Source organism: Oncorhynchus clarkii, chromosome 29 (assembly GCF_045791955.1).
Source record: "Oncorhynchus clarkii lewisi isolate Uvic-CL-2024 chromosome 29, UVic_Ocla_1.0, whole genome shotgun sequence".
Taxonomy (NCBI): Eukaryota; Metazoa; Chordata; class Actinopteri; order Salmoniformes; family Salmonidae; genus Oncorhynchus; species Oncorhynchus clarkii.
In genome coordinates this window covers 37,047,292-37,074,406 of record NC_092175.1, presented here as the reverse complement: position 1 = coordinate 37,074,406, position 27,115 = coordinate 37,047,292, and the positions used below count along the sequence as shown (strand labels likewise).

The following is a 27,115-nucleotide window of genomic DNA, read 5'->3' as shown; positions in this document are numbered from 1 at the left end:
AAGGAAATATATCAAACATTTTGGATGAGTTTCCTTTTGCGAGTGTGGAGACTTCCCAAACTGGAACTCCCAATTTTGAAGACATATGGACCAAGAATTGAATCACGCAGCTGGCTAAATTAGGCAAGATTTTAGTTCTGGGTTAAACGAAATGAAACTGCTCTAAGGAGTGACTGCTGCAATCCACACTTTGGTTTTGGTAAAAAAGTCATTCCCAAGAAATGCTTATTTTAGCATTTACGGACATAAATATTATTTTACTATTTTACTTTATTATTTTACTCAAGGTGTGCATAAGGTGTGTCTGAAGTTACACTATTCAGACCTCTTGACTTTTTCCACATTTTGTTACATTATTATTCTAAAATGATTTAAATTACGGATACATTTTATGTCATCAATCTACACACAATACCCCATAATGACAAAGCTAAAACAGTTGTTTCGAAATTTTTTCAAATGTATCAAGAATAAAAAACAGAAATATCTTATTTAAATAAGTATTCAGACCCTTTGCTATGATACTCGAAATTGAGCTCAGGTACATCCTGTTTCCATTGATCATCCTTGAGATGTTTCTACCACTTCATTGGAGTCTACCTGTGGTAATTTCAATTGATTGGACATGATTTAGAAAGGCACACACTTGTCTATATAAGGTCCCACAGATGTCAGAGCAAAATCCAAGCCATGAGGTCGAAGGAATTGTCCGTAGAACTCCGAGACACTATTGTGTTGAGGCACAGATCTGGGGAAGGGAACCAAAGAATGTCTGCAGCGTCCCCAAGAATTTTCTTTAATTCTTGAATTTTACCCCCTTTTCTCCCCAATTTCGTGGTGTCCAATTGTTAGTAGTTACTATCTTGTGTCATCGCTACAACTCCTGTACGGGCTCGGGAGAGACGAAGGTCGACAGCCATGCGTCCTCCGAAACACAACCCAACCAAGCCGCACTGCTTCTTTTAACACAGCGCGCATCCAACCCGGATGCCAGCCGCACCAATGTGTCATAGGAAACACTGTGCACCTGGCGACCTGGTTAGCATGCACTGCGCCCGGCCCGCCACAGGAGTCGCTGGTGCGCGATGAGACAAGGATATCCCTACCGGCCAAGCCCTCCCTAACCCGGACAACGCTAGGCCAGTTGTGCGTCGCCCCATGGACCTCCCGGTAACAGCCGGTTCCGACAGAGCCTGGGCGCGAACCCAGAGTCTCTGGTGGCACAGCTAGCACTGCAATGCAGTGCCCTAGACCACTGCGCCACCCGGGAGGCCCGCCTCCATCATTCTTAAACGGAATACATTTGGAACCATCAAGACTCTTCCTAGAGCTGGCTGCCCGGACAAACTGAGCAATCTGGGGAGAAGGGCCTTGGTCAGGGAGGTGACCAAGAACCCAATGGTAACATGACAGAGTTCTAGAGTTCCCCTGTGGGAATGGGACAACCTTCCAGAAGGACAAACATTTCTGCAGCACTCAACCAAACAAGATTCTCTGGTCTCATGAAACCAAGATTGAACTCTTTGGCCTGAATGCCAAGCGTCACGTCTGGAGGAAACCTGGCACCATCCCTACGTTGAAGCATGGTGGTGGCAGCATCATGCTGTGGGGATGTTTTTCAGCGGCAGGGACTGGGAGACTAGTCAGGATGGAGGCAAAGATGAACGGAGCAAGTACACAGTGATCCTTGATGAAAACCTTCTCTGGAGCGCTCAGGACCTCAGATTGGGGTGAAGGTTAATGTTCCAATACAGCCAAGACAACGCAGGAGTGGCTTTGGGACAAGTCTCTGAATGACCTTGAGTGGCCCAGCCAGAGCCAGGACTTAAAACACAATCGAACATCTCTGGAGAGACCTGAAAATAGCTGTGCAGCGACGCTCCTCATCCAACCTGACAGAGCTTGAGAGGAGAGGATCTGCAGAGAAGAATGGGAGAAACTCCCCAAATACAGGTGTGCCAAGCTTGTAGCGTCATACCCAATAAGACTCGACACTGTAATTGCTGCCAAAGGTGCTTCAACAAAGTACTGAGTAAAGGGTCTGAATACTTTATGTAAATGTGATATTTCTTTTAAAAATTTTTAGTACATTTGCAAACATTTCTGAACCTGGGTTTTGCCTTGTCATTATGGGGTATTGTGTGTAGACTGATGAGTACATTTTTTTGGAATCCATTTTAGAATAAGGCTGTAACGTAACAAAATGTTCAAGGGGTCTGAATACTTTCCAAATGCACGTATATATTTTTTTATGTATGTGCTTATTGTTTAATCATTTATATTTTTTGAGACCTTAAAGAGCATCAGGTACTGCTGGAATGTCTACCAATGGCATGTCCATCTTTTTGCAAGAATTTACACTGATCACTCAAAACATGTATAAAGTATTTATAAATGATAAATAGCCCACACGTTCTATGAAGCCACACAAAAATACTTAACTAATGATTAGTAAATGGTTTATAAATACTTATATTAAGCATCTTATGAATGATCTGATGAATCGTTTTTAAATACTTGTAATTTTTATTATAAAAGTGTAAATAACTAGGTTACATATACAAATGTGGGAGTAATGAGGAATACAAATTAAGAAACGATTTACTAATTCATAAAAAAATATTATTATGTGGAGTGCTACCCAAACATTCATTAAATGCATTATCAATGGCTCCGTTCATTTTGTCTTCTCGTCTTCCTGCCTGCTTCCCTCCCTCCCTCCCTCCCTCCCTCCCTCACTCCCTCCCTCCCTCCCTCCCTCCCTCCCTCCCTCCCTCCCTCCCTCCCTCCCTCCCTCCCTCCCTCCCTCCCTCCCTCCCTCCCTCCCTCCCTCCTCCCTCCCTCCCTCCCTCTCTCCCTCCCTCCCTCCCTCCCTCTAATTACAAAAAGCAGGAAGAACAGAAGAACAAAACTATAACTACCATATTTGACCTGCAGCTCCGTTCTTACATTCACCACACAATCAACATCAGACAATCAGACGTGATACAAGGATAAGCCTTATATTGACAACAAGTCTTTTCTCCTGCCGGAGCCTTTGTGTTTAACTCCCAGAAGCTAATCTTCCTCTCACCACCCGTCTCAATATGCTATACACATCTCCCTAAGCTCCTTTGTCTTTGTCAACCTTTCTTCTTCCCTCTCTCTCTGTTGTGGTTTATTTCAGTCACTTCCTGTATTTAACCAACCCTAGGGGGAGTCACACTTCTTTCAGAGGGAACCCTTTGACACATAACACCTACAGCCTTTCTACTGATTCCACTCAGTTAAAACCCTTCCAGTTCCCACATCATTTGAGGTACAGAGGGTGTTCAATTAAAACCCTTTCTGTTCTCCCACCATTAGAGGTAGAGGGGGTTCTGACTGAAGCTCCACTTCCTGTTCCCCCATCATTAGAGGTACAGAGGGTGTTCCGACTGAAGCTCCACTTCCTGTTCCCCCATCATTAGAGGTACAGTAGGTGTTCTGACTGAAGCTCCACTTCCTGTTCCCCCATCATTAGAGGTACAGTAGGTGTTCTGACTGAAGCTCCACTTCCTGTTCCCCCATCATTAGAGGTACAGTAGGTGTTCTGACTGAAGCTCCACTTCCTGTTCCCCCATCATTAGAGGTACAGTAGGTGTTCTGACTGAAGCTCCACTTCCTGTTCCCCCATCATTAGAGGTACAGTAGGTGTTCTGACTGAAGCTCCACTTCCTGTTCCCCCATCATTAGAGGTACAGTAGGTGTTCTGACTGAAGCTCCACTTCCTGTTCCCCCATCATTAGAGGTACAGAAGGTGTTCTGACTGAAGCTCCACTTCCTGTTCCCCCATCATTAGAGGTACAGTAGGTGTTCTGACTGAAGCTCCACTTCCTGTTCCCCCATCATTAGAGGTACAGTAGGTGTTCTGACTGAAGCTCCACTTCCTGTTCCCCCATCATTAGAGGTACAGTAGGTGTTCTGACTGAAGCTCCACTTCCTGTTCCCCCATCATTAGAGGTACAGAAGGTGCTCTGACTGAAGCTCCACTTCCTGTTCCCCCATCATTAGAGGTACAGTAGGTGTTCTGACTGAAGCTCCACTTCCTGTTCCCCCATCATTAGAGGTACAGTAGGTATTCTGACTGAAGCTCCACTTCCTGTTCCCCCATCATTAGAGGTACAGTAGGTGTTCTGACTGAAGCTATAGACTGGAGTATATCTGCATCTAAAATATGATCCTATTTCCTATATAAGCTACACAATGTAGAGCCATGTAGAGGCACCTATGTGGTCCTGGTTCGAAAGTATTGCACTATTTAGGATCCAGAAGAGAGTATTATTTGGGATTTGTCCTCTAAGTCCACTCCAGCCTCCCTCTCAAAGCAGCCGTCCACCTGCCTAATTACCTGTCAATCAACTGATAGCTTAGAGGTCATTTTAACAGACCATCAGGACAATGTCGGTCTGACTTCACCCAGTTAACTTCTATGTGATTCAACCTGTTTCATTGCATGTCTCTCTTATCAACCCCTTTAATAATCTAAATCCTATCAAACTGTTTAAAAGAGGAGAACGTCTCGACAATAAAGGAAGAGGTCTTTGTATTTTGTAATCGGGCTCCCAAGTGGCGCAGCGGACTAAGGCATCACAACAGTCCCTGTATCACATCTGGCCGTGATTGGGAGTCCCATAGGGCGATGCAAAATTAGCCCAGCTTTGGCCCGGGTTTGGCCAAGAACAAATAATTGTAAATAGGAATGTGTTCTTAACTGGCTTGCCTAGTTAAATAAAAAATAAAAAGGGTATTTAACATGTGTAATCATACAGCAGGGGGTAGAGTGCCTCTGTATCGTTCCACCTGTTTATGTATGCATCCCAAATAGCACCCTACTCCCTATGTAGTGCACTACCACTGATCAGGGCCTATAGGGCTCAAGGTCAAAAGTAGTGCACTGTATTGGGAAAGAGAAAGGGGTGCCATTCTTTAATAGATGCTAAGGAGAATGTCCTTTACCTGTCTGATACGTCTACTCGATGAGGTGAGTTAAATGTACTCTTTTGGCAAACTCCAAGCGGGCTGTCATGCGCTTTTTACTGAATAGAGGTTCCCGCCTGATCACTCGACCATAAAGGCCTGATTGGTGGAGTGCTGCAGAGATGGTTGTCCTTCTGGAAGGTTCTCCCATCTCCACAGAGGAACTCTGGAGCTCTGTCAGAGTGACCATCGGGTTCTTGGTCACCTCCCTGACCAAGGCCTTTTTCCCCTGATTGCTCAGTTTGGCCGGGCGGCTCTAGGAAGAGTCTTGATGGTTCCAAACTTCTTCCATTTAAGAATGATGGAGGCCACTGTGTTCTCGGGGACCTTCAATGCTGCAGACATTTTTTGGTACCCTTCCCCAGATCCGTGCCTCGACACAATCCTGTCTCGGAGCTCTATGGACAATTCCTTCGACCTCATGGCTTGGTTTTGCTTTGTTGTACTTTCACCTCTTTTTTCCCCCCATTTCGTGATATCCAATTGGTAGTTACAGTCTTGTCCCATCGCTGCAACTCCCCTATGGACTTGGGAGAGGCGAAGGTATAGAGCCATGCGTCCTCCGAAACACGACCCCGCCAAGCCGCACTGCTTTTTGACACACTGCTCGCTTAACCCGGAATCCACCCGCATCAATGTGTCAGAAGAAACACTTTCAGGCAGGTGATCGAAGTCAGCTTGCAGGCGCCCGGCTTGCCACAAGGTGTCGCTAAAGCGCGATGGGACGAGGAAATTCCGGCCCGCCAAACACAGCCTGGAATCAAACCCAGGTCTGCAGTGACGCCTCAAGCACTGCAGTGCCTTAGACCGCTGTGCCACTCGGGAGGCCCATGTCCAATCAATTTCATTTAGCACATGTTGACTCCAACCAAGTTGAAGAAACATCTCCAGGATGATCAATGGAAACAGGATGCACATGAGTACAATTTTGAGTCTCATAGCAAAGGGTCTGAATACTTACATAAATATTATTTATTTATTTTTTGCTAAACTTTCTTAAACCCTGTTTTCGCTTTGTCATTATGGGGTATTGTGAGTAGCTTGATGAGCAAAAACAATAATTTAATCAATTTCAGAATAACAAAATATGGAAAAAGGGAAGGGGTCTGAATACTTTCCGAATGCACTGTATACCATTGACTTACATTGGATTTCTGTCACAAATCAAAAAAGTTTGCATTTGAAACAGTGGCCAGGTAAACAAAAGCTGTCATACCTGGTCCATAGACTACTTACAGGGTAAGGAAACCAATATGTAATTTTGTCATTTGGGTGAACCGTCCCTTAAAAGGGTCCATTTCGGTGTCTGCCTTTATACATTTCATATAGGACAATGGCCAGTGTTGGCCGACAATGGAGTCACTGTGTCATTGTGATTTATGTCCAGCTATAGTTGGACCTAACAGCAGCCTGTGTTTCTTACTGAATAGGCCTATGATTTGATTGTTGAGTGCCGAAAACTGTTCTGGGTTTTCATTAAGCTAAAAGACTGCCTCTTTATCTCTCCCCTCGAGAGACTGAAGCACTGCCACAAGGCATTATATTTCAGCGGGAATGCAGTTCCTTGGAGGTATTTCGTCCAGAGCGCGCCTGCCTGTGCGCACTTCCCCACGGTTGTGTGTGAAAACACGTGGGCTGGGGCTCGGCAGGGAAACTCGTGTAAACCTGTCTGAAGGCTGATATAACGTCTAATATAAAGGCTGTAGATGACAATAAAAAACAGTCTCATAGCCTCAGCCTGATTATGGTGATATTTTGCATGTGTTAAATTCCTTTTGGACAGAATAGATAAAACAGGATTGGGCAAATGACTTGAAAATGTTCATCCATAAACCTACTAACACGAAGTAATAAATAAAACATGAGCACATATTCAATATAAGAAGGTTTAATTAAGAATAAGAATGTTTGTCGACAGCACACTAAATCTTTCCATCAATTGGAGGAGTATTAGGCTATAGTGATTGGTACCAATAGCCTATGTAAAACCTTTATCAATAGGCGTACATTGTTTCGTTATGAAAAGGAGACGGAAATGTGACTGACCTGCATTGCACTGGTAGGAAAGTTTCCAGACGACTGTGAGCTGAATGACCAGTAGGCTAGGTGTGAATGTTCTGAAAGCTTCATTTTTAATCAGTCGTGAATACCTAAAGGAACCCACCGACCCCCTTATGGGCCATCATCGGGGACAAAAGTCTTGCTGAGTCTATGAGATATTTAGTTTTAAGCTATTAAAGGCAGCACCACTTTATCAAATGTTCATGTTGATATTTTAGGCTACGCCTGAAATCAGTTTTCATGGGCACACAAATCCAAATTGATGTAACCTATGCGATTGCAAAATTGAATGCTTCTAACCGAAAGAGTCACCTAACATGTATGGTTCTTCAATATAGGCTAACAGCCCTAGCTACTTGTTGCGCATTTGGTATCCAGCTGTTTTCACAGGATGGTATATTTACATTTAAGGCCCCCAGTAAGCCACGTCTCCAATAATTTCCCAGTGTGCCATGCCTTTTCGATTGAATTGTAGAGTTACCACCCGTGACTGTTTTGTATTAGTGACAGAGACATGGTTGCTGAATTCGATAATGTTCAGTTCTGCAGTTCATCAAGTGAGTTCATAGGCAAATATTATCACTATAATTGAACCATTACATATATCATAAGGCCTTATAAAGTGGTCTGAAACTCATGGTTTTACAGGCCACATCAGGCCTGCAAGTAGGGTTGCAAAATGCAGGTACATTTCCCAGGTTTTCCAGAAATACTGGTTGGAAGATACATGGTGGAACAATTGGGAAAGTTTGTGGAATAAATCACATTATTGTGGCTTGCAAAGTGATGTGTAATTCCTATTAGAATCTAGCCAGCATTAGTCTATCCATAATGACTGCCAGGGTTAAGAACAGTGGGAGGAAACTATCTAAGCAATTCGACAGTAATTTAAACAACCATTTCGGTAACAGGTGCAAAAATGACATGGATTAGTTTAGAAAACATTTCTCTTCGTGTAGAATAACATTTAATCAATCAATCACTCAATGTACATGCAAAAACACAGATTAAAGCAATTCCAAAAAATGTACCTGCATTAAAGTATGCTGGGAAAAAAAGTTGATTTGTTATCATAACTTAAAACAATTTAGTTGGTGTGACGATCACATAAACAGTTTAAGTATCAGTGACTTTCATTGACTTTGAGTACAATATACGAGAAGAATTTGAGTTTAAAAAAATGCTTTGGGGTTTACGGTGTAGGTAGGCCTAGTGATATTGTCTACCATCATCAGCTGATCTAGGAAATATTTTTGTTAATGACAGTCAAGTAACAAACAGCTGTTGTGACAGAGCAGTTGATGTAGAAAATGGGAAAATGGTGTTCGGAAGAATGTCCAGAATATTTTGGAGTCTCGTTCGTTGCGCCAGTGAAGACAGTTGTGATCCACGGTGGATCCAATCCAATACCACTATGTTGATTATCTGCTTGATTTACAGCGGCGTCTAGAATATTTCATTAACAGAGAAAGCACCATGTCAATGGATGAACTGCATCATTGGTTAAGGACTTGTAACTAATCATTTCAGGGTATTATTCGGCGCGTGTGACAAATAAAATTTAATTTGATTTGAGGTTTTTCTATGTTTGGGTTCCTGAGTGGCGCAGCGGTCTAAGGCACTGCATCTCAGCGCTAGAGGCGTCACTAGAGACCCTGGTTCGATTCCAGGCTGTATCACAACTGGCCGTGATTGGGAGTCCCATAGGGCGGCGCGCAATTGGCCCAGCATCGTCTGGGTTAGGGTTTGGCCCGTGATAGGCCGTCATTGCAAATAATAATTTCTTCTTAACTGACTTGCCTCGTGAAATAAAGGTTAAATAAAATAAAAATGTTTCTGTGCATCCGATTGGACACCAAGTCCGGGCTACTGGCGCAAACACCCAATGGTGTTTTGCATTCTATTATTCATTAGATTTAATGACAACAAATGAGTAGCCTAGTGGGCTTATGAACAAAAGGATTTGGTGAATTTCAATGATGTAAATAATGATAATGATGATGGTGAGAGCCCAGTAACAGATGGACTGAGATCCTTTTAATCATATAGAGGCTATTGTTACTTTGTGTCTCACAATGTTTCCATCACAATGTTTCCAAAGTATGAGAGGATGGCTAGAGGGTGGTCTGAAGTTGGATAATTTTTCAGCTTCTTCCTGCAATGCTTAGTGTAAAACATATGTTGAATTTTCTGCATCTCTATGCATACCTCTTGAGATGTCTGTATCCTCCTGACTGGTGGTTCTTTTAATTAAGAAATTAAATATGCTTCCTTGCAAATCTGGGTAAAAGGTTGAAAGGAATATACATTTAGTAATTAAAAACCTCTTAGGGCTAGGGGGCAGTGTTCGGAAGTTCGGATGAATGACGTGCCCAAAATAAACTGCCTGTTACTCAGGCCCAGAAGCTAGGATATGCATATAATTGGTAGCATTGGATACAAAACACTCTGAAGTTTCTACAACTGTTAAAATAATGTCTGTGAGAAAAAGAGAACTGATATGGCAGGCAAAAACCAGAGGAAAATCCATCCGGACAAAGTTTTTTGGAGGTCACAGTCCATTTCAATGCTTGTCAATGGGATATTCAAATAAATAGCTCCCAGATTGCAGTTCCTATGGCTTCCACTAGATCAAATCAAATCAAATTTTATTTGTCACATACACATGGTTAGCAGATGTTAATGCGAGTGTAGCGAAATGCTTCTGCTTCTAGTTCCGACAATGCAGTAATAACAAGTAATCTAACTAACAATTCCAAAACTACTGTCTTGTACACAGTGTAAGGGGATAAAGAATATGTACATAAGGATATATGAATGAGTGATGGTACAGAGCAGCATAGGCAAGATACAGTAGATGGTATCGAGTACAGTATGTACAAATGAGATGAGTATGTAAACAAAGTGGCATAGTTTAAAGTGGCTAGTGATACATGTATTACATAAGGATACAGTCGATGATATAGAGTACAGTATATACGTATGCATATGAGATGAATAATGTAGGGTAAGTAACATTATATAAGGTAGCATTGTTTAAAGTGGCTAGTGATATATTTACATCATTTCCCATCAATTCCCATTATTAAAGTGGCTGGAGTTGAGTCAGTGTCAGTGTGTTGGCAGCAGCCACTCAGTGTTAGTGGTGGCTGTTTAACAGTCTGATGGCCTTGAGATAGAGGCTGTTTTTCAGTCTCTCGGTCCCAGCTTTGATGCACCTGTACAGACCTCGCCTTCTGGATGATAGCGGGGTGAACAGGCAGTGGCTCGGGTGGTTGATGTCCTTGATGATCTTTATGGCCTTCCTGTGACATCGGGTGGTGTAGGTGTCCTGGAGGGCAGGTAGTTTGCCCCCGGTGATGCGTTGTGCAGACCTCACTACCCTCTGGAGAGCCTTACGGTTGAGGGCGGTGCAGTTGCCATACCAGGCGGTGATACAGCCCTCCAGGATGCTCTCGATTGTGCATCTGTAGAAGTTTGTGAGTGCTTTTGGTGACAAGCCGAATTTCTTCAGCCTCCTGAGGTTGAAGAGGCGCTGCTGCGCCTTCTTCACGATGCTGTCTGTGTGAGTGGACCAATTCAGTTTGTCTGTGATGTGTATGCCGAGGAACTTAAAACTTGCTACCCTCTCCACTACTGTTCCATCGATGTGGATAGGGGGGTGTTCCCTCTGCTGTTTCCTGAAGTCCACAATCATCTCCTTAGTTTTGTTGACGTTGAGTGTGAGGTTATTTTCCTGACACCACACTCCGAGGGCCCTCACCTCCTCCCTGTAGGCCGTCTCGTCGTTGTTGGTAATCAAGCCTACCACTGTTGTGTCGTCCGCAAACTTGATGATTGAGTTGGAGGCGTGCGTGGCCACGCAGTCGTGGGTGAACAGGGAGTACAGGAGAGGGCTCAGAACGCACCCTTGTGGGGCCCCAGTGTTGAGGATCAGCGGGGAGGAGATGTTGTTGCCTACCCTCACCACCTGGGGGCGGCCCGTCAGGAAGTCCAGTACCCAGTTGCACAGGGCGGGGTCGAGACCCAGGGTCTCGAGCTTGATGACGAGCTTGGAGGGTACTATGGTGTTGAATGCCGAGCTGTAGTCGATGAACAGCATTCTCACATAGGTATTCCTCTTGTCCAGATGGGTTAGGGCAGTGTGCAGTGTGGTTGAGATTGCATCGTCTGTGGACCTATTTGGGCGGTAAGCAAATTGGAGTGGGTCTAGGGTGTCGGGTAGGGTGGAGGTGATATGGTCCTTGACTAGTCTCTCAAAGCACTTCATGATGACGGATGTGAATGCTACGGGGCGGTAGTCGTTTAGCTCAGTTACCTTAGCTTTCTTGGGAACAGGAACAATGGTGGCCCTCTTGAAGCATGTGGGAACAGCAGATGTCAACAGTCTTTAGACAGGGTTTCAGGCTTGTTGTTTGAAAAATGAGCGAGTTGTTGTAGTTTTTCCAAGGTGTCTCTCATTAGAAATGTAGTCTTGCTGCGCACGTGAATGAGGTGCGCACTCTTCGTTATTTATCTTCCTTATTGAACATACTATTCTCCATCTTGAATTGTATTGTTTATTTAGATATTAGAGTACCTGAGGATTAACTAGAAACATCGTTTGACTTATTTGGGTGAACTTTACAGGTAACTTTTTGGATTCGTTTGTATGCATATTGAACGAGTGGATTACTGAATCAAGCGCGCCAACTAAACTGCCATTTTTGGGATATAAAGAAGGACTTTATCGAACAAAACAACCATTTGTTGTGTGGCTGGGACCCTTGGGATTGCAAACAGAGAAAGATCTTCCAAGGTAAGTGATTTATTTTATCGCTATTTGTTACTATTGTGACGCCTGTGCTGGTTTGGAAAAGTATTTTGGTGTGGCGCTCTGTCCTCAGATAATCGCGTGGTATGCTTTCGCCGTAAAGCCTTTTTGAAATCTGACAACACGGTTGGATTAACAAGAAGTTAAGCTTTTAAATGATGTTGGACACTTGTATGTTCATGAATGTTTAATATTACAATTTTGTAATTTGAATTTGGCGCGCTCCAGCTTCACCGGATGTTGTCGATTTTGATCCCTGTAGTGGGATCCGTGCGCTAAGAGTTACATTTGAATGGCTTTTTAAAATTCTACCAGCCTTGCCAGCAGGCATATCAGCTAATATAGTTACACAAGCTAGCTACTCTAATTTTATTGGTAGCCTGAAATTACTTCTGGGTAGCTATTTATGAGGTTGGGAGACGGGTTCCCAATCTGGGCTAGCTAAAGACAACTTCATAACATTGGTAGGTGGCTAGTCGCCTTACAGAGAAACAACAACAAAAAATTAAGGGTATCATGCCTTTGCTACTAAATATAACAGTTTGCCCATATGAAGATACTTATTTGATATCATAACCTAAAAGAACAGACACATTATTTAATGAAAAGCAGCCAACAGACAAAACATTGTTTCACATTCTTTAGTAAAAGAAACAGAAACATGCAATAGGCTCGCTTCACAGTTTTCCCGACAAATAGGCCTACAGTGCATACGGGAAAGTATTCAGACCCCTTGACTTTTTCCACATTTTGTTACGTTACAGTCTTTTTCTAAAATAGATGACATATATTTTCCCCCCTGTCTGCAGCCTTGATGGTCCCCAAGAGCACAGTGGCCTCCATCATTCTGCCTAGAAGGCTAGTATCCAGGAGTTACCTCTTCACTGTTGATGTTGAGACTGGTGCTTTGCAGGTACTATTTAATGAAGCTGCCAGTTGAGGACTTGTGAGGCATCTGTTTCTCAAACTAGACACTCTAATGTACTTGTCCTCTTGCTCAGTTGTGCACCAGGGCCTCCCACTCCTCTTTCTATTCTGTTTAGAGACAGTTTGCGCTGTTCTGTGAAGGGAGTAGTACACAGCGTTGTACGAGATCTTCAGTTTCTTGGCAATTTCTCGCATGGAATAGCGTTCATTTCTCAGAACAAGAATAGACTGACGAGTTTCAGAAGAGCCTGTAATTGAACCCACAAATGCTAATGCCCCAGACACTCAACTCGTCTAAAAGACAGTTGTATTGCTTTATTAATCAGAACAACAGTTTTCAGCTGTGCAAACATAATTGCAAAAGGGTTTTCTAATGATCAATTAGCCTTTTAAAATTATAAACTTGGATTAGCTAACACAATGTGCCATTGGAACACAAGAGTGATGGTTGCTGATAATGGGCTTCTGTACGTCTATGTAGATATTCCATTAAAAAATCTGCCGTTTCCACATACAATAGTCATTTACAACATTAACAATGTCTACAATGTATTTCTGATCAATTTCATGTTATTTTAATGGACAAAAAAATTAGCTTTTCTTTCAAAAACAAGAACATTTCTAAGTGACCCCAAACTATACTATATATATATACAGTGGGGCAAAAAAGGAGATCTGCATGGAGGAATGGGCCAAAATACCAGCAACACTGTATGAAAACCTTATGAAAACTTACAGAAAACGTTTGACCTCTGTCATTGCCAACAAAGGGTATATAACAAAGTATTGAGATAAACTTTTGTTATTGACCAAATACTTATTTTCCACCATAATTTGCAAAAAAAACTAATTAAAAATCCTACAATGTGATTTTCTGGATTTTTTCCCTCATTTTGTCTGTCATAGTTGAAGTGTACCTATGATGAAAATTACAGGACTCTCTCATCTTTTTAAGTGGGAGAACTTGCACAATTGGTGGCTGACTAAATACTGTTTTGCCCCACTGTATATATCTTTTTTTTTTCTTTTTTTCTGAAAAACAGTTTTTACTTTGTCATCACGGAGTATTGTGTGTAGATTGATGTGGGGAAAAAACTATTGACTCCATTTTAGAATAAGGCTAAAACGTAACAAAATGTGGAAAAAGTCAAGGGGTCTGAATACTTTCCGAATGCACTGTACAAGGAAACTCGATATAGCTCTATAACGTTGACTGAGCGGGGTTCTGTATGCAGTAAAGAACCTTCCACAAAACGTTTTGCTCAACAAAAAGTCACATAAGCTTCCCCCCCATCCCTATTTCTCATCTTTATCAATGAATCTTCAATGCCCTGGTTTACAGACTCACAGAGCCCCACTTCTGTTGACTTCTCTCTGCTTGTTATTCTCTGACTGACAAATTCTCTCCACTCTCTCCACCGTGTCTCCTCTCCCCCTCTCTCTTTCCCCTCTCCCCTCCCCTCTCCTCTCCACTCTCTCCACCGTGTCTCCTCTCCCACTCTCTCTTTCCCCTCTCCTCTCCACCGTGTGAGGAGATTTGGGAGAATAACATTTGATTTGATTTGATTTGTCTCCTCTCCTCTCTCTTTCCCCTCTCCCCTGTGTCTCCTCTCCTCTGTGTCAGTGTACTAATCCAGTCTTAGATGTGTCTCCTCTCTCCCCTCATCCTCTCCCCTCCACTCTCTCCACCCGTGTCTCCTCTCCTCTCCCCTCCCCTCTCCACTCTCTCCACCCGTGTCTCCTCTCCCCTCCCCTCTCCACTCTCTCCACTCGTGTCTCCTCTCCTCTCCCCTCTTCCCTCCACTCTCTCCACCGTGTCTCCTCTCCTCTGTGTCAGTGTACTAATCCAGTCTTAGATGTGTCTCCCCTCCCCTCCCCTCTCCCCTCCCCTCTCCTCTCCTCTCCTCTCCTCTCTCCCCTCCACTCTCTCCACCGTGTCTCCTCTCCTCTCCCCTCCACTCTCTCCACCCGTGTCTCCTCTCCTCTCTCTTTCCCCTCTCCCCTCCCCTCCCCTCTCCCCTCCACTCTCTCCACCGTGTCTCCTCTCCTCTGTGTCAGTGTACTAATCCAGTCTTAGATGTTTCTCTCCCGCTTGTCTTTGCTCTGTCAGTTCTCTGAGTGTTTGAGTTAAGTCACAACACCCATCTAAGCCTGTAAACCTCCCATTTCAACAGAAAACAACCCCAGAGCTTTTCTCTCTCCCTCTCTCTACAAACAAAGGGAATGGGATTGACAATGTCTCTCTTTCATCTAAAACAAAATGATTTATCAGTATGCAGCACCATACAGAAGAGACATTCTCTGCTGTATGTCTGTATGAGCCATCACATGTATTACTGCTGTGTGTGTTTGTGTGTGTGTGTGTGTGTGTGTGTTTGTGGCTCACACTGTGATAGAACCTTCAATCTTCATAAACATCAGTACATCAGTATATCAGTACAGCAGTACATCAGCACAACAGTACATGAGTACAACAGTACATGAGTACATAAGTACATCAGTACAACAGTACATGAGTCAGTACATAATTGTCAGTACATAATTGTCGGTACATAATTGTCAGTACATAATTACAGCAGTACATAATTACAGCAGTACATTTTTATTCCGGACAAGCTGAAAACCTTTTTCGTCCTCTTTGAGGATCACACAGTGGCACCGACGCGGCCTGCTACCAAGGACTGTGGCCTCTCCTACTCCATGGTCGACGTGAGTAAGACATTTAACTGTGTTAACCCTTGCTGCCGGACCAGACGGCATCCCCAGCCGCGTCCTCAGAGCATGACCAGCTGCTTGGAGTGTTTACGGACATATTCAATCTCTCCCTATCCCAGTCTGCTTTCCCCACTTGCGTCAAGATGTCCACCATTGTTCAAATCAAATCAAATGTTATTGGTCACATACACATACAGTATTTAGCAGATGTTATTGCGGATGTAGCGAAATGCTCATGTTCCTAGCCCCAACAGTGCAGCAATATCTAACAACAATAAACAACAAATCTAAAAGGTAAAAGAATGGAATTAAGAAATATAGAAATATTTCATAACCACCTGAGCCCCGGCCTGTTCACCACGCTATCATCCAGTAGGCGAGGTCAGTACAGGTGCACATTTCCTTCAACCTCATTGCTTGGTTTTTGCTCTAAGATGCACTGTCAACTGTTGGACCTTATATAGACAGGCCTTTCATAATCATGTCCAATCAATTGAATTTACCCCAGGTGGACTCCATATCGAGTCTCATAGCAAAGGGTCTGAATACTTATGTAAATAAGGTATTTCTGTTTTTTATTTTAATACATTGGCAATACACGCAGTAACACACATACATACACATAAACACGCAAGCATGCACACACACACACACACACACACACACATGCACACACACTGACCTCCTAGCTCCTCTGTGGAGATGCTGGTGAGTTGGAAGGTTTCGCTCCCTTCAGACAGTGTCCGGCTCAGGAGACTTCCAGTGTAGAGCAGAGTAGACCTGACGTGGTGGAACGGCATCTTCTCTCTGCAAAAATCACACATATAGTTTGAATGCTGAGGGTCTGTGTGCAAAAATAAGTGTGTGAAGTAGAGTGTACATCTTCCATCTTTCTCTCCCTCCTCCCTTCTAATCCTCACCTCTTCCTCCCAAGTCTCCCTCTCTCCCTGCCTACTCGTCCGCATCTCCCTTCCTCCTCCCCTCCCCTCCCCTTCCCTCCACTCATCTCCCTTCCTCCTCCCCTTCCCTTCCCTTCACTCATCTTCTCCTTCCCTCCACTCATCTCCTCCTTCCCTCCACTCATCTCCCTTCCTCCTCCCCTCCCCTCCCCTTCCCTCCACTCATCTCCCTTCCTCCTCCCCTTCCCTCCACTCATCTCCCTTCCTCCTCCCCTTCCCTCCACTCATCTCCCTTCCTCCTCCCCTTCCCTTCCCTCCACTCATCTCCCTTCCTCCTCCCCTCCCCTCATCTCCCTTCCTCCTCCCCTCCCCTTCCCTTCACTCATCTCCTCCTTCCCTTCCCTCCACTCATCTCCCTTCCTCCTCCCCTCCCCTTCCCTTCACTCATCTCCCTTCCTCCTCCCCTCCCCTCCCCTTCCCTTCACTCATCTCCCTTCCTCCTCCCCTTCCCTTCACTCATCTTCTCCTTCCCTCCACTCATCTCCCTTCCTCCTCCCCTCCCCTTCCCTCCACTCATCTCCCTTCCCCTCCCCTTCCCGCCACTCATCCCCCTTCCTCCTCCCCTTCCCTTCACTCATCTTCTCCTTCCCTCCACTCATCTCCCTTCCTCCTCCCCTCCCCCCCACTCATCTCCCTTCCTCCTCCCCTTCCCTTCACTCATCTCCTCCTTCCTTCCACTCATCTCCTCCTCCTCTTCCCTCCACTCACCTCCCTTCCTCCTCCTCCTTCCCTCCACTCATCCCCTCCTTCCTTCCACTCATCTCCCTTCCTCCTCTCCTCCCCTTCCCTCCACTCATCTCCCTTCCTCCTCCCCTTCCCTTCACTCATCTCCTCCTTCCCTTCCATCCACTCATCTCCTCCTCCCCTTCCCTCCACTCATCTCCTCCTTCCCTTCCCTCTACTCATCTCCTCCTTCCCTTCCCTCCATTCATCTCCCTTCCTCCTCCCCTCCCCTTCCCCCCACTCATCTCCCTTCCTCCTCCCCTTCTCTTCACTCATCTCCTCATTCCCTCCACTCATCTGCTCCTTCCCTCCACTCATCTCCTCCTTCCCTCCCTCTCCCTTAGTTTCGGTCTCAGGCACCAGGCCCAGAGAGAAAAAAACCTGAATAAAGTCCTGTCACTCTCCATCACTTAATCTAACCCTGCTGTCCCTCCCTCCCTCCCTCCCTCCATTCCACCTTGCTCCCCTCACCTCCTCCATCCTTGTCATTAACCATGCAGTATATTATTATATTATTTTACCCCCCCTCCCCTTTATTTCATCCCTTTCTCTCACTCTCTCTCCCTCCATCATTTATTCTAACCCTCCTGTCAATGTGTCTGACTTGTTCCTATCCCTCCACTCTGTCCACAGGGACAGAGTGGCTCACTGAGCGACCCCACCACCTGACAGATGCACCGATGCTCACGTCATGACAAAGAGAGTTATCAACCGCAGAGAGAAAGAGAGAGAGATAAAGACAGAGAAAGGGGGAGACTGACATACAAAGATCCCTGAGAGGAGATGGAGAAAGGGGAGTGTTTTTATACACGGTACTATGACAGATATCTACAGGCCTGTTGCACAAAGAGACAGAGTGACATGTCTCTTTACTGATGGGAGAGATTGAGAGGAAGGCCAGTCTACACACTTTCTTCTCTTCCCTTTCCCCCCCCTCTGCTTTTCTCTCCTCTCCACACAATGAAAAGACTCCTCTGTTGACTTTGAATCCCTTGTATAAAAGCAGAGGATGAAAGGACAGAAGAGGAGAGGAGAAACATATGCAGGGTAAAGGGTAAGAGAACTGGGAAATGTAGAGGTATGCTTTGATGACCTAAACAGAGGACATACAGTGCCTTCGGAAAGTATTCAGACCCCTTGACTTTTTCCGGGTTTGTTACGTTACAGCCTTATTCTAAAATTGATTCAATTGTTTGTTTTTTTCTCAGCAATTTACACACAATACCCCACAATATAAAGCCAAAACAGGCTTTCATAGATTTTTCCAAATGTATTTAAAATAAAAAACTGAAACACCTAATTTACATAAGTATTCAGACCATTTGCTATGAGACTCTAAATTGAGCTCAGGTGCATCCTGTTTTCATTGGAGTCCACCTGTGGTAAATTCAATTGATTGGACATGATTTGTAAAGGCACACACCTGTCTGTATAAGGTCCCACAGTTGACAGTGCATGTTAGAGCAAAAACCAGGCTATCAGGTCAAAGGAATTGTCCGTAGAGCTCTGAGACAGGATTGTGTCGAGGCACAGATCTGGGGAAGGGTGCCAAAAAAATTCTTCCGCATTGAAGGTCCCCAAGAGCATAGTTGCCTCCATCATTCTTAAATGGAAGAAGTTTGGAAACAAGATTCTCTGGACTGATGAAACCAAGATTGAACTCTTTGGCCTGAATGCTAAGCGTCACGTCTGGAGGAAACCTGGCACCATCCCTACGATGAAGCATGGTGGTAGGCAGCATCATGCTGTGGGGATGTTTTTCAGCTGCAGGGACTGGGAGACTAGTCAGGATGGAGGCAAAGATGAACGGAGCAAAGTACAGAGAGATCCTTGATGAAAACCTGCTTCAGAGCGCTCAGGACCTCAGATTGGGGCGAAGGTTCACCTTCCAACGGGACAATGACCTTAAGCACACAGCCAAGACAATGCAGGAGTGGCTTCGGGACAAGTCTCTGAATGTTCTTGAGTGGCCCAGTCAGAGCCTAGACTTGAAGCCGATTGAACATCTCTGGAGAGACCTGAAAATAGCTATGCAGCAACGCTCCCCATCCAACATGACAGAGCTTGAGAAGATCTGCAGAGAGGTATGGGAGAAACCCCCAAATACAGGTGTGCCAAGCGTCATACCCAAAGAAAACTCTGTTTTTTTTTTCTGTTGCCAGTTCTTTTTTTGTCAAGTCAACCAACATTTTTCGTCTCAGCTCTTGCTTCTCCCCAGTCTCTCTTTTCGCTCGCCCTCCTGGTTTTGACCCTTTCCTGTATCGTCTCTGAGCCCGCCTGCCTGTCCATTCTGCCTGCCCCTGACCCTGAGCCTGCCTGCCATCCTGTACCTTTGCCCCACCTCTGGATTACCGACCCTTGCCTGCCTTGACCTGTAGTTTGCCTGCCTTGTTGCCATAATAAACATTGTTACTCCGACACAGTCTGCATCTGGGTCTTACCTTCAAACCTGATAGTACGAACTGGCCATGACCGACCCAGCAGACCCGAGCCAGCTGCGCGAAGCCATCTCCTCCCATGGGGTCACCATTGGGAGCCCCGTTTACCTCCCTCCTGAATGCTTCAATGGAGAGTTGAGCACCTGTCGGGCGTTTCTAGCTCAGTGTACCCTCATTCTTGAGCTTCAGCCCTCCTCCTTCCCCTCAGATTGCTCCAAGATAGCCTATCTCATCACGCTGATGTCTGGGAGGGCTCTCACCTGGATTACTGCTGTATGGGAACAGCAGCCGGCCATATGTGTTAGTCTGGAGGGGTTCGTGGGAGAGGTAAAGAAGGTTTTTTACGCCCTGCTCTCCGGGAGAGAAGCTTCCCGGAAACGAATCCAGCTTCGGCAGGACTCCTGCAGTGTGGCTGATTATGCGGTTGATTTCCACACGTTGGCAGTGGAGAGTGCTTGGAACCAGGAAGCACTGTTCGATATGTTCCTGCACGGCATCTCGGAGGAGGTCAAGGACGAGTTACCTACGGATTTCGATTCCCTCATCGCTTTGACCATCCGAATCGATGGGCGACTAAGGGAACGACAGAGGGAGAGGAAATTCGACTTTGCTCGCACGTCCAGGGATTCCACCTGGTCTCCGAGTCATCCCAGAAGTCCCCGACAATCCCGACCTTCCCCGAGAGTCGCCGAAGACGGCTGAGTCACCGCTTCTCGAGCCTTTGCAACTACGTAGAGCTGGGCTATCGCCAGTGGAACGGCAATACAGGATCAACATGAAGAGTTGCCTGTATTGCGGGACTCTTGGTAATTTTGTGTCCTCTTGTCCTTTAAAGAGACCAGCCTCACTGGTAGGAGCGAGTACTCTAGTGGGCCATATGGAGAACTTTCCTGCTTCCCTTGCTCGCACCCCTGTTTATGCCATTCGGCTGTGGGGAAGGCTGTCTAAATCTCTCTGGGTCCTCATTGACTCTGGGGCTGATGAGAGTTTTTTGGACGCTACCCTGCTTCCAAGCTGAACATCCACACTCAGCCCTTCTCCACTCCCATGGATGTTAGTGTGCTTGACGTGCACTCTTTAGGCCGGGTCACTCATATTACCACTCCCCTCAACCTACGGGTGTCAGGGAATCACAGCGAGACTATTCAATTCCTGCTCGTCAAGTCTCCTCAGATTCCCATGGTATTGGGATTCTTCTGGTTCAAGCGACACGATCCACTCATCAACTGGTCTACTGTTGCCATCATGGGCTGGAGTTTGTTCTGCCACACCCAGTGTCTGAAGTCAGCGCAACCTGCCCCGGGACATCTTCCTGGGGAGTCGGAAGGTGCCCCGGACCTCTCCGCCATTACTGCGGAGAACCAGGACCTTCGGGAGGTGTTCAACAAGGCCCGGGCCACTTCGCTTCCGCACCGACCATATGACTGCAGGATTGACCTTTTCCCTAGCACCACTCCGCCCCGGGGATGACTGTACTCACTGTCGGGAACAGAGACCAAGGCTATGTACACCTACATTGAGGACTCCCTAGCTACAGGATTTATACGTCCTTTGTCCTCTCCCACCAGCGCAGGATTCTTCTTTGTGGAGAAGAAGGACAAGATCCTGTGGCCGTGCATTGACTACCGGGGACTCAACGGCATAACGGTGAAGAACTGCTACCACTCATCACCTCGGCCTTTGAGCTACTCCAAGAGGCCACCGTGTTTTCCAAGCTGGATCTATGGAATGCCTACCATCTGGTGCGGACAAGGGAGGGGGTTGAGTGGAAGACCGCCTTCAACATGGCCAGCGGCCACTACAAGTATTTGGTCATGCCATTTGGCCTCACCAACACCCCAGCTGTGTTCCAGGCTCTGGTAAATTATGTTCTCTTTGACATGTTGAACCGGTTCGTCTTCGTCTACATTGATGACATCCTCGTCTTCTCCCGCTCCCCTCAAGAACATGTTCTCCATGTCATGGGACCTCAAACATTGCTTCTCCACTGCTCCCATCCTGGTTCATCCTGACCCGTCCCGTCAGTTCGTGGTGGAGGCCGATGCGTCGGATGTAGGAGTGAGGGCGGTCCTGTCCCAGCGTTCTGCTATGGACCTGGAGGTACACCTTCTTCTCCCATCGCCTCAATACAGGGGAGAAAAACAACAATGTGGGAAATCGTGAGCTTCTCGCAGTGAAGATGGCATTGGAGGAATGGAGGCACTGACTGGAAGGGGCGGAACATCTGTTCATCGTACGGACCAACCACAAAAATCTGGAGTATTTCCGAACCGCCAAACAACTCAACTTCAGGCAAGCTAGATGGGCCCTGCTGTTCATACGATTCAACTTCTCCATCTCATATCGACCGGGAGACCATAGCCCCACGGCTATTACCCCGGAGACCATCCTTCCCACCCCGTGCCTGGCAACGGCACTCAGCTGGGTTATAGGGAAACAGGTCCGGGAGGCACAGCGTTCCCACCGGACCCTGGCTTTTGTGCGTCGACGCTTTTGGTGGCCCACCATGGTCCCTGACGTCTCCGCATACATCGTTGCTTGCACAGTGTGTGCTCAGAACAAGCCTCATCGGCAAGCTCCGGCTGGCCTCCTGCAACCTCTGCCTGTCCTTTACCGTCCCTGGTCCCACATATCCCTGGATTTCATCACGGGTCTCCCCCCATCTGAGGGAAACACTGCCATCCTGACTGTGGTCGACCGGTTTTCCAAGGCCACCCACTTCATTCCTCTCCCCAAACTACCCTTGGCCAAGGAGACGGCCCAGCTCATGGTGCAGCACGTCTTCCGGATGCATGGACTGCCCGTGGACATGGTCTCCGACCGGGGTCCCAGTTCTCGTCCCAGTTCTGGAAGGCATTCTGCACCCTCATTGAGCTGTCGGCCAACCTGTCCTCTGGGTTCCACCCCCAGTCCAATGGCCAGTCAGAGCGAGCCAACCAGGACCTTGAGACAACACTGCGCTGCCTGGTCTTGCCAACCCCACCACCTGGGGCCAGCAGCTTGTGTGGGTGGAATACTCACGCAACACCCTTCCCTGCTCTGCCACGGGCCTATCGCCTTTTGAATGTTCCCTGGGGTATCAGCACCCGCTCTTCCCCGAGCAGGAGGAAGAGATCGGCGTACCATTTGCCCAGATGTTTGTCCGCCGCTGTTGTCGTACCTGTAGGAGAGCCCGGTCGGCCCTCCTCAAGACCACCTCCAGGTATCGACAACAAGCGGATCGCCATCAGACCCCAGCTCCCCGGTTTCGTCTCGGGCAGAAGGTATGGCCATCCACCTGGGATCTGCCCTCCGGGTGGAATTGCGCAAACTCCCCCCATGGTTTATTGGCCCATTTCCCATCTCTAAAATTATTAGTCACTCTGCTGTTCGTCTTCTGTTGCCCCGTACCCTTTTGTAGACACTCCACTTTTCAAGTGTCCCGAGTTAAACCCATGTCTCACAGCCCTTTGCCCCAGCTCTTTATCCCTACTCTGGTTATCGACCCCTGCCTGCCTTGACCTGTCGTTTGCCTGCCCTGTTGCCGTAATAAACATTGTTACTCCGACACCATCTGCATCTTGGTCTTACCTTCAAACTTGATAAATGTAATCAATTTTAGAATAAGGCTGCAATGTAGCAAAATGTGTAAAAAGTCAAGGGGTCTGAATCCTTTCCGAATGCACTGTAAGTTTAAAATGTTTCATTTGAATATGTCTATGTGAGGGCTGCAGGTTAATGTGTGTGTGTGTTCTATGGGGGAGGTACTTAGCCCATCTGCTCTTGGTTCTAATCCTGTCCCACTTGCTCAGGTACACGGAGAAGGCCCTCAGGTCGCCACAGCAACTAGATGTTCCACATTCTGCTAACGAGCCACACACAAACACAGTGAACTATAACCGTACACACAGTGAACTACAACCCCCACAAACCACCTTAAACAATGTTCTCTGTATCTGTCTATCTGTCTCTGTCTGCCTGTCTCTATATATATCTTTATCCGTCTCTCTCTCTCTGTCTCACTCTCTCCCTGTCTCTATATCTATCTTTCCCCCTCTCTCGCTCCCTCTATCTCTTGTCTCTGCTTAGAGCAATAAAAATATGCTAAAATAACCTCTGAATTAGCTGTGGGATGAAAAGAAGGACACATTAACTCTGTTGCTTGGAATCAGACAGACTCAGACGTGAGGTGACAGGTTGAGACTGCAGCGGGAAACCTCTGTGTCATGTATTATAGAATTGTTGTCTGGATACAGACTGCCAACACAGGTTTAGAACAGGGGTGGAGAGTGACAGTCAGGATAGGATGAGTGTCTCTGTCTGTCTGTCTGTCTGTGTGTGTGTGTGTGTGTGTGTGTGTGTGTGTGTGTGTGTGTGTGTGTGTGTGTGTGTGTGTGTGTGTGTGTGCAGAGGCCCCATAGGATGGAGAGAAAGAAAGACAGAAGAGGTTGGGGAGAGAAGAGAGGGGGCAGAGCAGCCACACAGATTGAAGGGAGAGAAGAGAGGGGGCAGAGCAGCCACACAGATTGAAGGGAGAGAAGAGAGGGGGCAGAGCAGCCACACAGATTGAAGGGAGAGAAGAGAGGGGGCAGAGCAGCCACACAGATTGAAGGGAGAGAAGAGAGGGGGCAGAGCAGCCACACAGATTGAAGGGAGAGAAGAGAGGGGGGAGGGAGAGAGATGTGTTGCTCACACCTTAGTCGTTCCCGGTGGACAAAGATGCATTAGTGGTGGAGGAGAGGTCAAGGTCGGTACAATATCTATCACACGCCATTACACACACACACACACACACACTCACACACACACACACACACACACACACACACACACTCAAAAATCTTTGATTATACACCTACACACTGTGACATAACCATTGACGCAGCCTGCAGGTTGGTCAAGTCTTCTCTTGCTGGACATCTAACATAATTTGACGATAGTCCAATATCCAAACATGTCTAAATGTGATCAATAGACATTGAACTGATGCCTGTGCCCAGTGGGAAACATGTTGTCTAAATGTGATCATACTCAAGAAATATCCTGTGCCTGAGGTTGGTCGAATTGTTAAGGCCACCGCCCTCTGTACATATACGGTCCTATACGGTCCGCATGGAATGGAATCCTGGCCCTTTGGTCTTCTCCCTATCATCCTACTATCATCCTACTGTCCTGTCTGTCTGTCTGTCTATACTGTCCTGTCTGTCTGTCTATACTGTCCTGTCCTGCCGGCCTGCCTGCCTGCCTGTCTGTCTGTCTGTCTGTCTGTTCTGTCTGTCTGTCTGTACTGTCTGTACTGTCTGTACTGTCTGTTCTGTCTGTCTGTACTGTCTGTCTGTCTGCCTCCTTGCTCATTTCTATCTATCCCTGTCAATAATACTGGAAAAATACTTTAAAATATATATATTTTTAAACGAACATTTCCCTGCAGGGGCAGATTGGCCATCTGGCAATTCTGTCAAATGCTAGATGGGCTTGACAATTTTTTAGTCGGTCGACTGGTCGGAATTGACACACCCCAAAATTATTTCAATAAAAAAGGTGGCCTGTGGGCCTGTTAAGATTTCAGTGTTACGATTTTTAGGCAATTTCTGTTAAACTAATATATAACGATGAGCTTTTGGCTGATCAGTAGGCAAGGCCGGCCCAAGACGGGCAGGCCCGGTTTTCTGATTGGCTGAGCTGAGGTCATACAAACTCACATTCCATTTCAAACGCGGCATCAGCCTAGAGACAGGGTCCGACTCGATCATCAGTTAGACAGCCCCAAAAAAAGGGTAACTATATGTTCTACGTTGTCACTTCACTCAAAACGTCTTCATTTTGTTGACGGCTCGCACAGTGACGTTGGGTGGTGTGGATAAAACGCCATGGCCAAATTCTTGTCCCAGTCTGCCCCTGTTTCCCTGGTCCCTCTACCTGCAATTGAATTCTTACAGCTGACCTGGACAGGCAAGGAGGCCAAAACAGCTGGACTGACAATATAAACTTTAATCTCCTTTAACAGCATACTCAGCCCTGTTATTCAACAAATTTCCAAAATATCATGTTAACTGTAGTCTATGTTATTATGACCCAACACCAAATCCGCATGTGGAAACTAACTCTATAAGGCTCAACCAGAGCCATATATATAGATCTCCAGACACAACATTCACGTTCTCCTCAGACACAACAGTGGTGGATACAGTGACTTCCATCTAGTGACTGTCAACTACTTCCGGTAAAAATGCAGAAGACCTGGCTGAATTTTTTTTAGCACTATCAGAACATAGGCCTACAGAACTAGGTCTCTACCTGTTCACCGGAAATAACAACAGGATCAAAGCCCGTGTTGTTTTTCTTTGGAAAACACCCTGATTAAGAATAACAGGCTACTGCAAATTGTGATATCTTTCTATACTGTCACTATGTTGACACCCAGTCACTGTAGTAGACATGTTGTCAAACCAGCGGTCATGATGAAGTAGCCGAGTAGCCAAAAACCAAAGTCACCTTGCGCAGTGACAGGACTAGTACAGTAGCCTAGGTTTCACACAGCACCAGTCAGTATAGCCCGCTTGTTGATGTTTCTTACCCCCACGGACTGCAGTTTACATTCACCGGCACCTCAACCGAGGCTAGAGCCAGGCTCTCAATCCCGTGATGGTCACCCGTTGCGCGCGGATCCTCTCCCGCCAACTCCAGGGGAGGTGAACCGGCGACGTCTACCGGGCGCAGCGGTAACTCCACGAGCCCGAATCTCTCCGGTCCCATCATCACCAGCCTGATGTGTGCCACCGGGCGAGAAGAGGTCTGTTACCGTCTCCGTTACACAAAGCAGGATTTAAGCAGGAGCGTGTATGAGTGCCCTTGGTCTTCTGACAGTGTGATTTGAAAGAAGCACAGAGAACCCTAATATTCTTACAAGGACAATCAGTGTCTGTGTCTTTGTCCTACACTACACTTGGCTACTACTGTACTACGGTCCAAGCAACTAAACACACCGACTGTCCGATGGAGAGAGCAGCCCGCGAAAATAACCTCCTCGCATTTTTCTTTGTTACCATGACTTGCGCCATCCTGCCAAGACGACCCAAGAGACCTGAGTGTGACAAGAAAATAGCGGATTTTCTCCATCCGTTACAATCGTTGTGTCGCACGCACGCACGCACACACAAACACACACACACCAGAGAGATGTGTGCAGTTTTACGGCAATTCTACCCATTTTGCCATGGGGTAGAGGGAAATCATTTTATTTTTAAAGCACATTTCCTGCAGTTCTTTACCCTTTTCCAAGACTTATGCCATATGAATGATATCTGTGTGAGAGTGATTAACAAAATCAATTGGGGCCCTCTGGAAGTCAGGGCCCCTGAGCACCTGCCCTGCGAGCCTGTCGGTATTCAGTCATGATTACTACAAGTTTAGATAGCTGGCTAGTGGCTAGACTAATTTACTAATCTAAAAATTGTTATATGGCATGGCTAAATGAGTGACTATCAGTGACTGACATCACA

General features: G+C 46.3%; 1 protein-coding gene across 1 annotated transcript in view; it reads right to left on the bottom strand.

Annotated features, from left to right (window-relative positions):
• LOC139388427 (calcium-binding protein 8-like) overlaps positions 1-26,245 on the bottom strand; it is a 62,998-nt gene extending 36,753 nt beyond the window's left edge. Inside the window, exons 1-2 of the mRNA XM_071135082.1 lie at positions 26,191-26,245; positions 16,197-16,321 (exon numbers count right to left, since the gene is read on the bottom strand). Coding sequence (XP_070991183.1) covers positions 16,197-16,314 — 118 coding nt within the window. The 5' untranslated portion in view covers positions 16,315-16,321; positions 26,191-26,245. The remainder of the gene's footprint in view (positions 1-16,196; positions 16,322-26,190) is intronic.
• Positions 26,246-27,115: the final 870 nt, after the last annotated feature.